Source organism: Trichoplusia ni, chromosome 11 (assembly GCF_003590095.1).
Source record: "Trichoplusia ni isolate ovarian cell line Hi5 chromosome 11, tn1, whole genome shotgun sequence".
Lineage (NCBI taxonomy): Eukaryota > Metazoa > Arthropoda > Insecta > Lepidoptera > Noctuidae > Trichoplusia > Trichoplusia ni.
The window spans coordinates 2,874,133-2,895,124 of record NC_039488.1 but is presented as its reverse complement, the minus strand read 5'-3'; the positions used below and the strand labels follow the sequence as shown (position 1 = coordinate 2,895,124).

The following is a 20,992-nucleotide window of genomic DNA, read 5'->3' as shown; positions in this document are numbered from 1 at the left end:
TTTATAGCGAAATTTATTATTAGCTGTGGGTGTTAAATTTAGCTTTTTATTTTCATAGCCTGTTCTATTTACGTGGAGTTTTCCTTTCCAATCGTAAATACCTACTTATACCACCCAACAGTGTTAATAATAAAGTAATTTAAGTTCCTAATAAATAACAGAGAATACAGCTATCAAAAACAAAAGGTATTCTAAATTCAAAAGATACAAAAACTAAATTCATGATTTAAAATAAAAATAAAAAAGATCCAAATTCAAAAACTACTTTTTTAATTACCTTCGGCTATGACTTTTGTCGTCGACTTTTGATGTCGGCGGTACAATAAGGGATGCACAAAAAGCCAATCAAAGTCGTCGGTACCTACGTCGGTAGGGGAACACCCCTGGCTGCCCGTTGCCACCTCACTGTCTGGCAGTTCACGACCCGCCACAACTATATACACTGAACACATAAAAAGGCTGGCCAAGCGTAAGTTGTGTAGAAATTCATATTCTGTCTGTACCTGCCGCCTTTATTTTTTCGTATGTTCGTTACATTTTTAAACTTGATATTTGAAAAGAAAATCTTTTTTCTATTTGATTGATGTTTTTTTTAGTTTCGGCAAGCATTTGGTTTCACTGTACTATTACTTAAAAATTAAAATACATTTAAGATAGAATGAAAATGATACTCAATTTAAATCGAAAAAGAAACTGCTACACAAACGAAGTCTAAAAGTAAACTTTCACCAAAGTAGCATTGTATCAAACAACGACGCATTTAAACTTTTGTAATTAATGTTTTTTTCCGTAAGAAAATTACTGAAACCTTTTACGGGTCGCATAAGTTGGTTGACATGGGTAGCACTGGTTATCCCCAAAAAAAAAGTTAAGTCCCGTCCCAAGTTTGGTAAAGACGTGGCCGAAAATGGCACTGACAAATTGTTGAATTAGTTAAATATTATATTAAAACTTCACAGAGATTATTTAACCTTTGGAGAGATCATTTAAACTGATCTGAAGTTTAAATGTATAGGGGCGTAAATGTTAAAAAAATGGCCTTTCGTCTTGAGTTTTTTTAGAACGTTTGTAATATTTGAATCTTTTTAAATGTATCTAGAAAGACACAGTGCCAAAATTGATCTCGCAATAAAGTACCAAACGAACAATAATATTAGGTTTGGATTTATAATGTTTAATGTAATAACGTTGGCACAACGCATTGTTCACTGAAATAATAATTGTGGTTGACATGGTTTTGAGATGTCCGCGTAACAGATCTGTTTATGCCATTTCTGTTACACGAATATAAACGTGGTAAGCTTAATAAATACAGCTTCGCAAATATTAAACACAGTTATAGGCAAAAGGATTTGTAGAAAATACCAAAATTCACGTTCAACAGATTTTATTTAGATAATATTTGCATTTGTATGAAACCAATGCGATGAAGATACTCCTGGTTATATAATATGATAGCGATTTCGTATTACCTTTTTCAACTCATAAAACGCGGTTAAAAAACCTCTGCCTTATTTTACGAGATGGATTTGAACAAGTTTTTCTAAGAAAGCAATGCTCAATGCAAAAAAAAGGTTTTCTCTCAAGAAGATTAGTTGATGACATTTTGTGTGGAAAGCTATTGTATTTTTTTTATTTTGGGAAGATTACTCTGGTTTTCTTCCAAGAAATAGTTATTTAAATGCTATAGATATTAAATTTTTATCCGGAGTATTCTCAAATTGGCTGAATATGGTTTGGCTAGGTCATGTCTACTTCAGAGTAAATCAAAGGACGTAGATTCGTAACCCAGTCCGCACTAATGTTTTTTAGAATTCATGTACAAAATAACCTGCTAACCAACAATGCCAAAATGAAGGAAAACAATTAGAGGAAATCAGCACACCTGAGATTAAAGGGTGCGTTAAACAGCAGCAGAGGCCTACGGCTTAAACTCCTTTTCAAATTGTTGATCAACCACGCACAGAAGAAGAAGGCTATGTCTAGCTCTAGTTCATGTCATCACATTGTCTCTCTACAAGTACCTATATGCTAGTTCATTTAAACAGCGCTTCCCTCCGATTAGGGATTGCGTCGCCAACAATAGGACTGAAACTATAGTACTAGAAATGTATTGTTCATGATTTGTATTAAGGACTCCCACCCGATGTAATATGTGTATATGTACCCACTATATATAGGTATAGGTCGTGCCTATGACGGAAGACTTAAACTGTGCAATGGAACAAACAATGGATGGAGTATTAAAAGAGATCTCGTTAGTTTAAACAGTGCCGCGAGCGTGGTTCACCCCCCCCCCCCCCTCCACCGGTCCCCAGAGCCACCCACGCACTGCAAAGGTTAAGGGCAAACCATTGTGGATACGGCTGCATTCTCTCCGCATTGAATTGCGAATCTCCCAGCTCTAATATATATTTTCAATGAGACCACTGGGCATTGACGTCATAAGAAACGGCCTTCATTTGAGCTAATGCCTACTTATGTACATAATGGCGTGTTCTCTCTCGTTCCTAAAGAAAGCCAAATTATTCTTTTCCTAAAATAGACTTTACCTCCTAAAGAGTAAGTACGAAAAGATACTGTTAATTCAAATAAGATAGATCATAGTTTTAGTTTAACGTACTTGGGAATTTCATCTCATAACGGAACTAATATGAAGAGCAAACAATACTTGATTCATCGTCCATCTACTGACATAGAACACAAAGGCAACGCACTAAGATGCACGTGCGATGCGAGCACTGTGCTCTGTTTCTCTCAGACCAAACGAACCTTTAAATGAGTAAACAATTTACACTCGTATAAAACTGAGCTACGCAGACAAAGATCAAGTCTTGAACCAACTCCAACACTTCTAAGTAATCTCAACAAACTTTTCACAATGGTTTGTGTTCCAAACCTTTTTAAGCGTTTATTTACAATTTGTACTGTAATTTGTTCCAATCATCAGAGCTCAAACTTTTAATCCGATTACATTATACTGTTTATTATGGAAATTAAAGCGCCTGTTCCGCCACAAATTGTAATTATAAGTCTTCAGCCGACAATCAACATTCAGAAAAGTATTTACTGTTGTATCTATCTAGAAATAGTTTTGACAAAACGCCAATGTAATACCTTGTTCAGTTTGCGCACATCTTTTGCGAGAATTTGAAATGGATAAAGAAAAATAATTCGACATTCTTGCCCCCGACGCCGTCTAGGAACTCTCGAAGCAAACAGAATAAGTGAAAATTCTCTCCGTGCTCAGGTTCCGCGCGAAGCCCTGTATTACAAATATTGATTTATAAACCAGACAGGGCTGGAAACTGATCCTAGTTTCATTACGGGAGAGATAAATAAAGGCAAGTTGCAGGTCTGGAGCGCAACGACCTTAAGCGAAGATTGTTGTCAGAGGAATCATTTAGCCGTGTTTGAGAATGTCAGATACATTTTTTATGATTCATCAAAATCGCGCGCGTCATGATGTCATTAACTTTTAATTAAAATTACGTCAGGAACTGCGTATAAGAATTGAACAGATGTTTTGTGGCGGCGTGTGCCATGTTATTGGACGTATCGCTCAATGTTCATACCTATACAAGTGTACACGCCTGATATATTTATCTACTTAGATATAAATGACACATTGGAATACAGACACGATGTAAACACGTGCGACTGTGAATTCTATAATAGGTGCCCTATACGTACATATATTTATGTATGTACGTCGGTGTGTTGTGTTTACATGCGCAATCATCGCCTCCTGTTCATTGACCATACACACATATCTATCTATAGTTGTTGTGTAAACAATACGTTAATATGATTACAGTATTAACATCGATTTTAGTGTTCATTATGAACGTTGGAATTGTGTGAGAGGTATTTTATTATAGAACGCAGAGTTCTAGCCGTATGAGTATTTCAAATATGGTTGGATTTTTTCTCTTAGTTTTATAGCATAGCCTTTTGCTCTTTGCATTTTTTAATATAACTCTGGGTACTAATATCCTCAAATGATTAGTAAATAATCATTCATTTCGTAGTCATTTAAATGTTATTTATATTTTTTAAGCCAGTAGTGGATAAAGAGCGCTGTCCTTTAAGATAGGTAACAGTACAGTTAGAATAACAATTTGAGGTATTTAAGGAAAAGATTTTCAATGACAAACTTAATCACTGTACTTTTTGCTTTTATTTACGTTAAAACGTTTCTACCTTCAGATATACCTTCCTCTTGCGTGCCTACAAAATGTTAGTAAAACTACGCAATACTTTACTGCGCTTCCCTCAGATCGACATAAATCCGGGAGTAAGCTAAATCGTTTATGGCTCTCCTTTTAGGCTTAGAGAGTTAACATTTTCCTTTTTCAGCATTTTTAGAACACTCAAAGACGAAGCTTAGATTTAATTTCATGTTTTGTATATCCCTTAGAAATATATTCTGTTTACCTATGAGATAGACATGCTATAAACATATAATATTGTATGTTAAATTGTATGGTAAGTAGAATTTGTCCTTCAAAATATCCTAAAAACAGTTCTTTACTTGGTTTATCTAGGTATAGTATATCTGCCTCTGTATTAGAAAACTCAATTCTCTGTTATATTTCTCAAGAGTATTCTTGCAATTTTCTTTAATAATTTGAGTTGCTTATTTCTCTATAGGTATACAAGTTAAAGGTACAATATGTTTAACTTTAAACAGACATTTGCCGTATTTTAAGGATAGCTTGAGTTTATGTAAATGAGAAAATAACTACTCAAACACCAGATCGAAAAATGTATTCTTTTTTTAATTTGCAATATTTCGATACCAAACAAAAACTACTGAGCAAAACTTGATGAATATTTTATGGAATCAAAATAAACAGCTATTTCGAGAGTATCGAAAAAGAAAAACCGACTAATGGAGAACCTCCTTTTTGAGAGGTTGAAAATTTTGAGTACGATTAACAAAAAACTGGCAATTGTTTTAAACCTTTTTTTAATCAAATACTATATTTCAAGATTCGAAACATTAGACAGTGAACTTGTCACCAGCCTCAACAAACGTAGTGCAGTGACATTTACTCATATGAGCGCTGAACCCTTTATGCAAAACACTGATTATGAGTGTCGGTACATTATAATAGTCAATTATCACGGACGCGCCTCCCCGTGGCGCCCCGCAGTTCAACAGCCGGCCACGATCGGATTTTAATAATGCTATTTATAGGCGAATTTTAATACATTTGTTTTTCACGTATCCCATCTGTACTTGCGTGTGTTATCGGTGCTGTTGTTTCGAAATAGTGCGGTGAACCTCGCGTTAAAGGTAATCGAAGTTATTAATGTGTGTTCTTTGTATTTTGTTTGACTTCAACAACTATTTATAAGAAGAAAATATTGTTACCTGATTTTTTGTTTGATAGGCTTGACAATGTTGCTTCAGAGATATATTTACGATCAATACAAAACTTCAAATGTAGAGAAATGACATTACTTTTAAAGTGACGTTCCGTTGATTCTTCTTTTCAATCCATTGAAGCGATCTTATAAGCGTTAGAGTTCGGAAAAATATAACTTTTTAATATACAGACGGCAATCAGAGACTTTACTGCCCAATAGGTTAAAGAATCGTAATTGAAACAAAACACTTTTTTTTGTAGTTTTACATGGACATATCAATATCAAAGCGTCTACTGATGCGCATATATAAAATCTTTTTTCCATATACCGAACAACGGCAATCAAATATTTCCGGACCGGTGCCCGACGCAGTCAAATAAACCTACAATACAGTACATACAAACACTAAATCCGTCATAGCGATGCTTTGTAGAGATTTGTAAATAAAGAAATAGCTGAAACTTTCAGCGAGCATTTCCCTGTCTAAGCCTGTGAGATCAGCTCAGACGTCTCCACTTTACTTATGTACTGTGCTATATGTCTAGACATTAAAATAGACCTCGACCCCTGCGTTTACATTGGCGTTCGAAAGGTAGACAGAAAAGCTAGCGCCATCTAGGTAAATATATTGTTGCATTTGTTGGACAAACATTTACGCTTTATGGTTATGCATTGGTCAAATGTCCGTCATTCTTTTGTAGATAGTAATTTATCGCAGCGATTAGTAAAAATAAATAAGGTCAAAGAATCATCGGAATAAGCGTCAGAACTTCAGATTTTCTTATTAAAAAAAGTTTCGAAGTATTCTTTTTTTTCTTTTACGTCATCGAAATCTCCCGACGCCGCGCCAGAACGAAACATTGATTTGGAATATCGCCTGACGTCACAGGTATAATTCCAATGAAAATCGTGACGCAATTGGCTTCCCACTTCTAAAACTTTTATTCTCCATCTACTTAGTTATTCATTTTCTAAAACGAAAAAATACGTCCTTGACATTTTCCTTGTATCTAATTGACAGTCTAAATAGATTTAGGCTTGTCATAATCACTCTAAAGTGCCTAGTCTTTGACAAATAACACTAAGATAATTTCAGTTGTATTTTGTTCGTAAGTAGCAACTAGCAACAGATTCCCTTAACATTTTGATATTCACTTTGCTGCAACAGTGAGCAATATGTTCAGTCAGGCGCATTAAATGTTACATCTGAGTCGTCACAATAAATCACAGGCGTCAATAAACATTTGACTTTTATAAAGTTGTTTAGTTTCTCTACAACAAGTTCTTTAACGACCTCACTATGAATTTAAAATGCAGAGTCACAAAAGGGCTGGCTGCCGCGCAGTCAATAGTAAAAATAGGACATCGTTATTGAGAATATATTCTCTTTTATACTCGCATAAATCTTTCTAAATGTATTGTTATACTGCAAAAGTAAATAACAACCTGTATGTGGTCTATTCCAAAATATTTTAACACCTAACGTATTTCTTCTGGATGTTCGACTAAAACAAAAGTCTAAACCAACATTATAACTTATTTATCAGTATGAAAGTCTTCGTTTTATCAACAACATACAATATTTAACTCGGAACAGAGATTACACTAATCGGTACAAGATAAAAGCCATTTTTTCCAGACTTCACAATTTTCTTTGCAGAACTACTTCAGTAAGCTCTGGCGATCCACCACTACCCGTTCAAGACAGACCGGTACGGTTGTAAGACAGAGACGTCGCTCTACAAAACTTAGTGCTATCTCGCTTCAGCAGCTGCAATTTTGCTTTTAAACTTGATTGTAGACACCTGATAGTTTTATACCAAGAATGAATCTGAGGCAATCTATTTTCATCTCAAGATATATTTTTTCATAATTTGCTTCAAGTAAAGCATACAAATATTATTAAATACGATATAGTAATGGCTTGTTTTACTGTAAAGCCTGTTTATGTGTGTGATCATGGAGGGAGAACGTCAACAAACAAGCGTGTTTGCTCTTTAAATGGGAAACGAAAATCATGTTTACTTTTTAGCTTTTTTACAATTATAAAGTCACTTGAATATGTCGAGACGCGTGAACTTGGAGACATCGCTCGTGAAGTCTTGACAGAATTCACTATATTAATGTGATCATATTTCGATTTAGGTGCATCGATTTTGTACATTATATAGAATATTCCACAACTTTCTCACAATGCCATCTAGATTCAAACTAAGCAAGGCTACTGCTAGAGGTCTGAAAAACATATTTAAATATTGCAAATAAATATCAACCAAACCTTTTACAAATGATCTTGCTCGTCACACAAACATATCTCCTGAGTAGGTATTGAACCAACGACCAACGACCGGTATGGTCTAGCAGTCAGTGTCACTAGCCTCTACACCAACATGCCAGTCAAATAGAAATAAATATGATGAAAAACGCTTACTATTGCTTTCACTAAGACATTTTTAATCAAGTCATAGAGTCCAACTAATAAAGATTAAAAACGATTTAATCGACTCCATCAGAAGCAATTAACTAAATGTATCATTAAAATGCTAATCGTCTAGATTTAATTATTTTAATCCGTCCTTTAAATTCTTGGTTTAGGTTCAAAGTACATATTACTGTGTTACAATATCATAAAAGACGTTAACGCAGACGGTGTATCTCTAGTGGCAAATTCTTGCGGTTTGTGAGTCAGACGCAAAATATAACTGTACCTGGTAGGATAGGAAACAGTAAGCAAATATTAAACAGAAGACAAGGGGCATACTACTATTTCAAAAAAAAAGAGTTTTCTTTTCTTTTATTTGATGTGATGGCCTGAATGGCAAATACCAGAGTACAATTTTTTCGCAACAATATCTATACCTACCTACGGTCAAAGCAAAAACAAATCTGTGCCGAAGAGCTTAAAGTCCAAAGTAAATAATACATTTGTAACCTTTAGCGTACCTTATTGCAAGCTTAGTGATGTAACTCATGTTCCTCACGTACGTTTATTCGCTATCCCCTCCCGCCAATCTGCCTAATTGGTCTAGGTGTTCCGACTGTCTCTATTTACTCACGTTTTGTGGTTGATTGATCCCACCATGGTATTTCTACTTTTACTAGCCATACGAAAGATGTGGAATTATGAGCGGTAACTACCGTTAGCGGGTGTGGCTGCTATTCGCACGTGTAAAGGGGCAAAGACCTCATGATCGGACACTTGGAACTCACAGCCTAGAATCAAATTTAAATCATTTAACTGAATTATAAACTTCTAATTTATAGCAGAAACTTAAATAAGCAGCTGTAGACTAGATCCATTATTGAACTTATTCGAGCTTGAGTATAACTGGCCGTTAAGAATACGAGTAAGTTCGATTTTCGAATTCAAAAGATAAATAATTGAATGGAGAAGTTATTTTCAAACCTAGAACGGTGTGAGGAGTTGCAGTTTTATAATTTACAAAAATAGAATGACACGTGATTGTTATGTTTGTGTTTCGAACTGTTGTTGCCATCTCTCTTGATAACCAGTTTGATGGATCAGCCACATTGCGAGTTTTTTATCCAATGTTTGTATGAAACCTTTAAGTGTCGTAGTATCGATGTCAATGACATATTTTTATCTCACTGATAATTTATTAACGCAGTTTTTCTGTGCAAACAATACTATGTTTAATTTAGCATTCCTCTCCTTAAACCCTTCCTGTTGATTTGATATTTCAAAATAGTGTTTCATTATCTTAAATGTGTCATCTTTAAAGTATTGAGGAATGTTGTTCTATCAGTATTTAGATTATCATAATCAGCGAGTTAATATTTTAAATAACCTAATTAAAAGGAAAAGGCCCCATATACCATACATTAACATTTTTAAATTCTCGACGCTAATAATTCATATTGTATTCAACGATATCATTAGTTTTGCAAGTACAAGACCTTTAAATAAAGATCTCATAAGAATTTCAATAGAGTCAGCTTAACAGCAACCCTGAATAATGTATTTACATTACGGTATAAAAATACATAACAGACGACGCAATACATATTTAATTTAATTCTCGAGGGCTCGAAAGAGCGTCCTAACAAACGTCAAGTGAACAAACCAGCGACAACACTCGGTCATGTTTTTAGTCTTAATTGAGGCGAAAACAGCCCAAACTTGGCTGGCTGTGCTCATTAAGAACAACAAACAAATGGCTAAGTACTGCAGTCGAGACACTTGCAAACGAACTAATCGGCTTCCACAGAAGAGCACCGCCGAACTGTGACGTCACGACTCCTGCTAAACATCGCGCTCCCTGATATTGTATTTCCATTCTTCCTCCTTCGTACCTTTGATCAAACTCCACCAAACAAACCAAGTTAAATTTGTATCTATTTTTACAAGAGCTTTGAATCCTGAAATGAAAATACGTGGGTACAAGGTGACGCTCGCTGTGGTTTATATTATAATACAGAAATTGACAAAGTGAATCCACTTTCAGCACAATATTAAAAATAACTCCAGCCATTAAGATGGCTAAACAAAAATACTTTTCTTCGATGGTATTCAAAAGTTTTGGAACTTGTGTGGGTGAACGAACACCGTTATGAAAGGGAAATCTTTTCAATCCGAAGCAAGGTTTTATAAGGGAAGGTACAAGTGATTTATGTGTGTTGGTTCCTTTTGTTGTGGCAATACGATTGATAAAAATGCTTTGGTATTCATGTGTACATCTGTACTCTACTTAACATGCTAAAAGCCTTTACTTACTTTACTTTTAGATTAACAATTATTTTTCTAAGACATTTTTCGGTGAAAATAAAGTCAACAATATTCAAAATGTCGCTTATTGTATTTGAAAAAAAACGACTCCCGTATTAAGCAATTTTATCCTTATGTCGCGGAGGGTTTAACAAACATTCAAGTCACATGCGCAAAAATACCCAGCCTCAGTACAAGCATTCGTGGATCATACAAGCGCTTGTCCTCAACACACATATTTACGGTATTCAGCCACTCACGGTTTAATTTCAATGAAAATGGTACGATCTAATAGTAAATCTATCATTTTTAGTTTAACAAAAAAGTTCAAAAACGTAGGAACAAGAAATATCAATGTGAGACGGGATCGTTGACCCTCGTGCACTTTCAGATATTATTAAAAATGAATCGATAATACCCGAACGCAACAGGCAATGACATAGTGATAATGAACATTAGAATAGGGATTTATCTTGACACTGGAAGGTTACATCGTAACGCTAAGTCAATGTCAGCTGCTTGCGAATATCGAGACTGTTATCAGATAAGGATATCAAGACGTGATGGTTCTTTTAAAACCACTTGTGACTGCTTGAACTGTGAGGATGTGTTGGTGTTCAGGATCAGTGTTGGAATTGATGTCAGATAGGCAGTAATGAAGACGTAGATTGTGATGACTGGAAATTAAATTAAATTGGATACGGGAAAAAGCACATAACTAGCTATCTTGTTAATGTTTTATTAAACTGCCGTGTATCTACGTTAATGAAGATTTAGGTAACGATAAGAGTGAGCTCACTTTTATCGTATCATCCGCAACGACAACCTGATTTTTTAAGGATTTCGCCTACTAAAATATCCTACCATACCGGTAATAAACCACGCATTTTTTCGACTTCCCCAAATATTACAATAAATCAAACTGTACAAGTTACTAGAAAGTGAATGGGGCATTTTTTATATTCGGTACTTATATTTCACTAACCTTTCGATAACGTAACGTATTTCTCACTCAGAAAGAGGCTAAGGCAAGCGTCATTTAGTATAAGGACTGTAGCGACCCTTCCATTCGGTTCCACATGGCTGGCCGCTTTTACGTGTGCGCCCGAGCTGCGCACGGATTTACAGATAAGTAATAAAACGTAATGCGTTTAAACTGAACGCAAAGCCTCGGCGAACGGTAACATCCTATTAGTAGAGATTAATGTTTTATTTAAGAGAGAACTCGCGTGTAAAAGGAAATGCGGAATGTAGGCGTGCGACGTCGGCGTCGCAACGATCAAATGAGATCATAGATCGTCTTTTGTCAGCCTCCCGTCACTAGGCAATGCGAGCGAGCTTCGCACGTGTTGTAGATTGATAAATTAGAATTATTTAGATTTATAACGCAGTTATTGTTACCTCATAAATGTCACACGAGTTTCACATCCTCAGTTGAGCTCTATAGATAGAAGCAACTCTCAGTTTGTAATGTTCTCACATCTAAACCGACGATCCGACTTTATGGCATTTGATATGGAGATAGCTGGGTGGATGAGGATATACGCTACTTTTTATCCCGGAAAATTCGAGGAAAAGTATCCACGCTGAGCAAATAAACCGATTTAAAATTGTTCTGATTCATGCTAAAGACTCTTTTTATTTTATTTCCACTGTGCTGAAGCACGCGTAACTAAGTGCAATAACTTTAAAAACATCTCACCACTTTTACTTACTTCACATCCACGCGCTAGTAAAACTAAGAACTTTCAATAAAACAGCTCATGCGAGCCCTCAGAATGCTGATACAATATTAAAAATCTTTTATACTTCACCGTACAGTCTCGTTCAACAAAAAAGAAAATACAACGAGAAGAATACGGAAAACGCAATACGACGCAAGTACTTTCGAAGTAATCGAATTGATGTTCCGAAGTCGGAGTAAATACTTAGACAGACGGAAAAATAATAATCTTATATCTAAAAATAACGTTGTATTCCCGATTTTAATTATGTTCTACATCTATTTTCCCGCGGCGGATAAGCCCGATGTTTCTGTGGATTAATTTAAAACTGTTTCACCTTCCGAGGTTTTGCAAATAAAAGTAAACTCACAGACATAAAGAAAAATTAGTGGAAAAAGAGAGGAAAAACATTTTGATGAGTTTCCGCTTGTAATGAAACCTCCGTCGTCCGTAAAGGTTTGTTGTTAGAGAAGAGTTTAACGAAACGGCTTTGTGGTAAACGTACTGTTTATTTGTGTATCAATTGTAATTATACTAATTATTATAACCGGAGTTTGGCACTGGTATACGGAGCGGGGTCAGCCTGACCCTCGGTGGCGCCTACTTCTTATTGTTGCTAACTATTATGTACCTACACGTACGAGTACATATCACGTAACAACACGTTGCCAATTCTATTTATCTTCTTCTCTAAATAGATGGCATAATGATGTTATTTAACTATTGATTTGTTAGAGACAGGAATGACACAGAAATTAGTTTCTAACAGAAATAGTAGCAGTCATCATTATTGGTTAGATCTGCAAGATATGAAATAGATTCCAGTACTACTATAGAAGCTAATTAACTTGTTATGACAGTCATAACAACTGAGATATTTTCACATTATTAATACAACTAAAGACTATCAGGCCCGTAAAAATAACAATCAAACTAGAACAAATCTTATACTTCAAAAACCTTTGGCAGTATTATAAGAAAATCGCTTATTATGCTCACATTATCAGTTGAACCAACAATACTCATTTTTTACCACCACAGACGTGAATCTCTTCTAATTACTTTTACGCTAATGATATCGCACCCTAAACTAAAACGTTGACAAACATGTTTAAGTCGCGTCTCTTCTAAAAAAATTGGTGCACGTTTTACAAAATGGTCTAAATTATCGTTTTGATTCCTGGCTTCGATCTATCTGTATAATATTGTTGTTTGATTTTAAATTACCTCACTTTATCATTAATTCCTAGGAGCAAAGCAGTAGAGAACTAAGTCTCGAAACGAGGCGAAATTGCGTGCAACAGCTAGTCGAAGTATAATCTTTTAATTAATTAAAGTTAATAGCGAATCCCTTAACAATAAAATAAACAAAACTTAAGAAAGTTACAGAAAAACAAAATAGACTCGTTTTCATCGTGATATTTTAATTCAATTAGTAAATAATAAGTTAACTTACCTTTAATTCTTTAAAAAAGGTAACTCATTAACTCCCAGTTCCAATTACTTTAACAAAGTGATTGTAACCCCCTGTATAGTGATATAAACGTTCTTTCGTTCCTATTAATCTCAATACAGGGGCGATATGCAAATTAATTGAAAATGCCTGAATCCTCAAAGGCTTTGTCCTTCGACAGACCGAGAGGTCATAAGTTTGAACCCCATCCGTTGAACTACGTTGAGAAATCTATTCGGTTTTGCCGACGCACGCCTGTATTATAGATGTGAATTAGTCCTGGCTGCGAGGCTTAGACTATCGAACTTAAGAGGCCGATTACCTGCAGAAAATAATTTTATCTAATCTTTAAAATTATTTACTGTTTTTCGTTTGTTAAATGAACGAAGAGAGGAACTACCAAGAACCAAATTCAAAGTTCTTGGTAGTTATAAGTTAGTTCACAATAATTTAATACACGGATAGCCGAGTGGTTGAGGTCATCACGCCAAACTCACTGAGTACGAATTGTCGCTGGTTCGATCCCCTTGTCCTGAGTCTGGGTGTATTTTTGTAAGCGTCTTGAATATTTCTGAAATTGCACTATGATGGAGCCGTTTTAAAAAAAATTGAATCTGAATTTCGGACTGGAATCGATTTTATTGATTCTAGTTAAAATGAACGTAAATTAGCTGTCATTTGGTCCTAAATTTTTGTTCATAAATAAATCTGTTGTAGTTTTTTTAAAGCGGTTGTATATTTTTGTTCTTAAAAAGCAATATTAGAGTAAAACTATTGTAGTTGTGGAAGTAAGACAGAGCACTATACGGCGCATAGCGTCATCTCGCTTCCCCAACTGCAACAACCTTGTTTTAAGAGGTGGTTCTGGTTTCCCTGTACATTCATCAGATTGTCGAACTTTAAAAGAGGTCATTTACTTATTCAAGGACCATTCGACGTGTTTCGATTCAAAGTGTTTTTTATTTATAAATGAAATATTGTGTGAATAGAAGTAATTAAAATTTATAGTAATATCTTATGGCTTGTACAACTTCTATTATCTATTCCTTTTTTATAACTATAATTTTTCAAAACTTTAATTTCAACCCTAAAACAGGATTTGAACCTGCGACTCTTGGTTCAACGCATCGCTTAGCTAACTAAGCTACGAAGGCGGCTATTCATTTTTAATGTTAAATGTCTTACTGTCTACCCCTCACTCAATCGATGTGATACAAGTGTACATTAAAAAAGTGTAGCTTGAAAACCTAACCGTGTGGGATATAAGTTCATAAAACAGCGCGATTTCAATGTGAAGATGACAGCATGTTGTTCAACTGCCAATTAAAGCTGAACTTCCGACCTTTAATTGTGGCATTCAATCAAATTACAAGCAACATGACCTTTCAGTGCTACGTAGGCGCTTGTGTTAACCGAGACCTAATATGGAAATCACACTACAGCCTGCACGCACACCTATAGGTGCTGTATATATGTACACACACACGCCCACACAACTGCGCGAGACTGGTGCATACAGGAACATATCTATGTACAGGACATCCGGCATCCATTACTAAATCGAACCGAAACTAAAGCCTCCTTTTTGATACCGAATCTGTTTCGAAATACACGAAATACTATTTAGTAAATACGGTCTAAACGATATGCCGGCATTTCAGCGAATACCCAGTAAATATGCAATATACCCCGACGAAAAACGTATGTTATGTTTCAACCAAAAGTTTGTTTACGTCTACGTTGTTAGACTTCACTAAACGTTATTTTCTTTTACCCAAAATATTTCGTAGTAACTTCCGGCATCGGCGTAGCGCGTGTCTCTACAAGTGTTTATTTACCTATTTACGCGCACATACAGCGATCTCTTACAATACAATAATAAAAAGCTGATTGTGTCATAATATCATTAGCGTTCGTACGTAAAATTAGCCCGGATACGTTGGCAGGCTTCTTGTGACGTAGTCCGTAGGTTATACGGTGCTACGAGATCGTAGCGGCCACCATATGTTCGGACCACGAGGGCGCCGATCGATACGCGGCCGGGCGGGCGGCATGCACTTACCGTGGTCATCTTGAAGTTCAGCTTGCGCTGCAGTGCAGTCTCGAGGTGAAGAGCCATCGCAAATGATTTCACGAACTATCAACGAGAGAGAGTCCGATAAAGCACTATAACATAATTCTATGAACCGGCGTTAAGTAATAACTTCGCGTGTGACGTACGTAGCGACTTCAGCGTGGCAGATCGCGTGTTCACGCGGCCATTTTCCCGCCTGTCAAAAGGTTCTAGTTTCAGCCGCGTGGCGCCACCGACGCCAATCGTTACGTCTGCGCAAAAATAGCCGGCGAGCGGAGAGCGGAGAGCGGAGCGCGGCGTGTGGCGTGTGGCGGCGAGGGGCGCGTAGGGCGCCTGTACTGCCACAGGTTACGAGATTTTCCACCGCCGATTGATTTATAGTACAACTTGTAATTGAGTTAAAAGTTACACCTTCGATACGTACATTTTTTATGAGGGCAGTATTTAAACACCGTTTTTATGTAACATCAACACAACTTTTTATCGATAACATTGCGTATCATTCGTGCCGATTGTACTGAAAACTTTGTTTTCAATACTTCGATCAGACTTTTTGACATGAAATTTATGAACGCACAATTAAATTATTAGGGTGCGCGCCAGTTCCTTAAAGGGGTCACCCTTTCAAATTTTCTATAAAAGCGTTAACATGCTCTATTAGTGTTAACGGGACTTGAAAGCTTTGCAAACTAAACGAGTATCTTCAGAATAAAAATACTGAAGTATACATATAGATACGTGATTGAATTTATCGATCAACATATGCGTACTACTTCGCTCGTCACAAATGAAATAAAAAGACATATGAGTCGCGAACAAGCTATTAAACACGTCAGAGACAGCACGTGTCACTAAGCGTCAAATGCCAAGTGCCAAGTACCACAATGGGAGCATGCAACGACACAATATAAAGGAGTCGGCAATATATTTTGATTAGCACGCCATATATTACGCGACAGACATCAAAAACGAATTACTGTGCCATTACTCGCGTGTGTCGACTCGAGTAACTTTCAGGATAAAGGGCTTTAGGGGAAACTGTTTTTATTTATCGTGATTGGCATTCGATTTCTGATTGTCTGCCGCTCTAAATACGAAGATACAGGACAAATCACTTCTGGGTGTGCGAGCAAGTCAATAGTAAAAGTAATCTTTGATTCTCATTTGCACGCTATATTTGCGCGCTCATCTGTCAGTAATAGAATACAAATACGATGTCAGCTGTGTATCAACATTCGTGAATCGTTGGAGCTGAAGACTGATTGATGGATTGAAATGCCTAACGGTGTAGTTTGTAAGGTTTACTACTATAGGTTTAGTATCACATAACGGGAAATGTTCCTACGTGAGACAATGTGGCCCACTTTGAAGCTGTGATAATCTTTGAGAGGCACTAACAAATGTTTTATGCACTAAGATTGCATTCAGAAACTGCCGCGCTTTTTTTTATCGTGGGTCTGCTAATTTCTGTTATTATGTTCTTTTTGGTGTGTAGGTAAATAAATTATATAAGAAACAATAGTCCACCGCAAACAGTAATAAAACTAACAACTAAAAAGTCTCCGTCGAATCCATCGCATGAAAATGATTAGATTTTATTATCAACTCGCAAGCACATTAATTTCCACATCCAATCATTCGCAACACTAACAGACTCCATGAACTGAAAATAAACCAACATAAAATTAAATTCTCTCATAAATTCAACTAGAGAGAATCTTCGCGTCTGAATAAATTCGCTATCAACTTGCGAACTTTAAATCCATACGTGAAACATTAATGAACGCGAATCACGTTAGTTACACAAACATCGGGGTGTAGGTAAACAATTCAATCAGAACATCGAGTGTGTCATTTACTAGTGCACGGGCAAGGCTGCATGTTGCATATAGCGGGGAGCTAAGCGATTTAAAAAACGAATTTCTTTACTCTTTAATATTTGAATGAATAGTTTCGTTGACACATAGATCAGATTTAACACACTTATAACAAACACGACGACACGCGAGTGAGTATGTTCGTACATGTGTGTATGTTTGTTACATGTTCACACTCAAACGGCTGGACTGATTTCGATGAAATTTGGTAAGAGTGTAGCTGATACCTTTTCTTAACACATAGGCATTTTGAAACATTTAACTGATTGTTTAAAATAAGGATTATGTCTTTGCAACTATAACATAATACATAGGTTACACTCCAAAGAAACTCCACAAATTCTCACTTATGACATCGCTTTTAAATATTCTTACAGTATCGTTACTGAGTACACTTCATTTTCTTCCTTAATCAGGATTTATGGCGACAGTATGGGGAAGGCTTAAGGGTCGTGTAATCTTATCTGGTCCGCTCAATAGCCTAACATGAATATCATGTTAAATTACACGCACGACTGACTTTCACCGATGTTAAAATAATATTGCCTTAACGTGCTATAGAGCCGTTAAAATCATTTTTCCTTTTTTTGTGATCGCCTCTTTTGTAACGTTTTTGGTTGATCACTCAAGTGATTTTGCGATGTTCCGAGTGAACCTAGGTCTAGAAAATGTTACTTATTGGTACTTATTGGTGTTAAGCTTAAGCTTAAGTCGTATTGCTTTGGACATGGATAATGTTAGCTATTGCAGAGTAAAATACAAAATAAGAGACATACCTACAGTCTTCCATGATTTTCGAAGAGTAAATTGTAAGTTTTGTACCTAGTATATATTTACTTTTTTTTCTTTCTTCGTAAAACATTGACACTTAGCATCATCTGGAAGCTGACACTATCATAGTTGGTAAATGGCTAGGATGATGATCAAAAACACTATTTTTCACACAAAAATGGCCGCTAATCCCTAACAGTCGAACCAAGACCTCGCTTCAGTTTGTGTAGTACTCAATGCGGCGACATAGTTTACTCTATGCCTATAAGTGTATGTGTGTGTGTCTGTCAATGCAAACGGAAACTTAACTCTTCGGTGGTACTACGCTCCAATGCGCCGTCATAAGGAAATGATAGATATCTGCATTAAAACTCAGTTAATAATTATATAAGAGCCAAGTATTATACCCCGCATTTGTTCACACAATTCAATTGGGTAAGTTAGTTTCATTCAATTCATGGTGGGTCAATTTTTTGGACTCGAAAATTAAACTGATGTGAGATGTAAGTTGAAAATTTTTTACCTCTGAATTAGCCTCATCTAATATCTTTTATAAATAAATCTCATCACTATCATCCAATCATCTAATACATTTTTTAACGTCTGTGCCAATATCTGTGCAATATATTTAATTCTTGTAATGCAGACCAAAAATATCCCCTCGGTATTCTTTAACTAAACAAAGCATTACTTGCTTAAGCTGAACATATACCTCACCTTATATACAAAATGATAAGCATTCTTCAATAATATGTAGGTAAGTCAATGTATCAAAGTGCTCAAATCTCCATTGAGGCTCACATTGTGGAGATTCCAAGCATACTTCGAATAAAACGGACGCCCCTAACTGATCTGAGCAGAGGTTACCCCAACCCAAAAGTTTGCAATGATAACAGATCATTAATAATAGTTATTCACAATATTAAGTAATACTTTTAGCCTTTTATGAGCTTTATTTTTTTACTTATTTGCCAAATAAAATGTGTGGTAAGTAAACAATTTTTTGGATTAATTGCCAACACTATAGCTATGCTTCTTCTTCGTTTGAGGGTAAATGATAACAAAAAAATGATATTCCCCTCTGCTAGTTACTTACTATATATAAACAAAATTATAATGGTCAATTAGGGAAGACAGACTTTACTTTTGAATTGCAATAAACATCCCACGATAGAGCTAAACACTCTTTTCATTTAGACAAAGAACGAGCTCAAATAGATATCATAGATAACAAAGCTTGTTCACTAATTTGTGGCTAGTTCTCTTAGGATAATTCATTCATCATTGGCCTAGCCTTTTCCCAACTATGTTGGGGTCGGCTACCAGTCCAACCGGTTTCAGCTAAGTACCAGTGTTTTACAAGGAGCGACTGCCTATCTGACCTCCTCAACCCAGTTACCTGGGCAACACGATACCCCTTGGTTAGACTGGCTGTCAGACTTTTTCAAGCTTCTGACAGTCAAAGATGTAGGAATAACAGCCGGGACCCACAATTTTACGTGCCTTCCGAAACACGGAGGAACTCGTTATGACAAAGATGGTCACCCATCTACAGACCAACCGCGTCAAGCATAGCTTAACCTGTGATCGAATCACTTATGCGGTTATAGGTTAGCCACGAGCTCCTCTCTTAGGATAATTAAAAAGGCGAATTAACATGTAAAATGTCACAGCAGTGATCTAGAATTTAACATTCATCTTCTTTCTTCTGAACTAAATGAAGCTTAGTAAAACAATAAAATATGTGTACTTTGATTTGAAATGCGCGGGGCTCAAGTGGCCAGAAATAGCAAAAAATAGAGAGGTCTGGAAGAGAATGGCTTAGGCCTTTGCCCAGCTGTCGGATCTAAAACAGGCTAAATAAAAAGAAAAATAAAACATTGATTTGCGCAACAAATCCATAACAGAACGTTATTGTAAAAATACCTACTGGTAGCTGTCACAGGAGAACATGTAGGACCGAGTATTCCGTTACCACATAAACTCGCACAAAGAAAACTAGGGGGTATCCCCTAGGGTAGGACCCCCTTCGGTTAGTTTTAGATTACCTAAAACAATGCCGTATCTGTAAATGTATATCTGTATTTCCACGTTGTCAGTTCTGTAAGTCAGATTGTCAGATGTATGGAAGTTGCAGATACATGGCAGACGAAAACTAGATATTAAAAATACGATAAATCCTGGATTTTCGTTTACTTTGACATTTGTCATTTAAATTAAAAACTGAATAGAGAAAAGGCTAGGCCAATGATGAATACAAAATAGTAAACGCTAGAAATCTAAAGAATTAACGAAGAAACTTAAAATTCTCAAAACCCAGTTTAGGCTAAGTTTGGTTAATACCCTTAATTACCATTGAATTTAATTAAAACATTTGAATTAGGGCACATTACTTAAGTAAATATCGTCTCAACTAGTTAACATCAACGGTCCTTAATTCCCAACAAAAAAATGAAAAAAATTGCATCAAAGTAACTCCTACCTTTAGGGCAATAACCTCTTTCGAACATTTCATTATTCTCAAACATTACAATTACAAATTCACAGAACAGCCATATGTTATACACAAAAGTAAAGGTGTGACCACAATAGGAGGGAACAATTAAACTTCGTCGTCGTGCACACGTGGGCTAACCAGCAAATCCTAATATAATTTCATGGTGGCCACTTTATACCTAGGTATACATACGTAGATACCTAGGTATGTATCTGCCGTACGCTTGGCAGCCGGGGGGAATAATAATGTGTTGTTAACTTACGGACTTGTTAAATTGTATGCACGTCTAACTTACCTGATTTATAACCGTTACAATTGCTTTTACTTTAAATGATTTACGATTACTGTTATAGTTTGTATTCCTTGTTTATTTTATGGGTTTTGAAAATTAAAATTTGTCATTTGTTTTATTTTGCGTTTTGTAATTCATTTAAAGTATTGATTTTGTACGAATGTGTGTAAAATTACGAAGCTACTTTAGTCAATTTTTTTCA

General features: G+C 35.9%; 1 protein-coding gene across 5 annotated transcripts in view; it reads right to left on the bottom strand.

Annotated features, from left to right (window-relative positions):
- LOC113498558 (protein alan shepard) overlaps positions 1 to 15,537 on the bottom strand; it is a 106,130-nt gene extending 90,593 nt beyond the window's left edge. For 2 of the 5 annotated variants that reach the window (XM_026878601.1, XM_026878605.1), the window contains exon 1: positions 15,342 to 15,537. In XM_026878601.1, the coding sequence (XP_026734402.1) occupies positions 15,342 to 15,398 (57 nt within the window). In that variant the 5' untranslated portion in view covers positions 15,399 to 15,537. The remainder of the gene's footprint in view (positions 1 to 15,341) is intronic. The other 3 variants (XM_026878603.1, XM_026878602.1, XM_026878604.1) reach the window with 2 other exon arrangements.
- Positions 15,538 to 20,992: the final 5,455 nt, after the last annotated feature.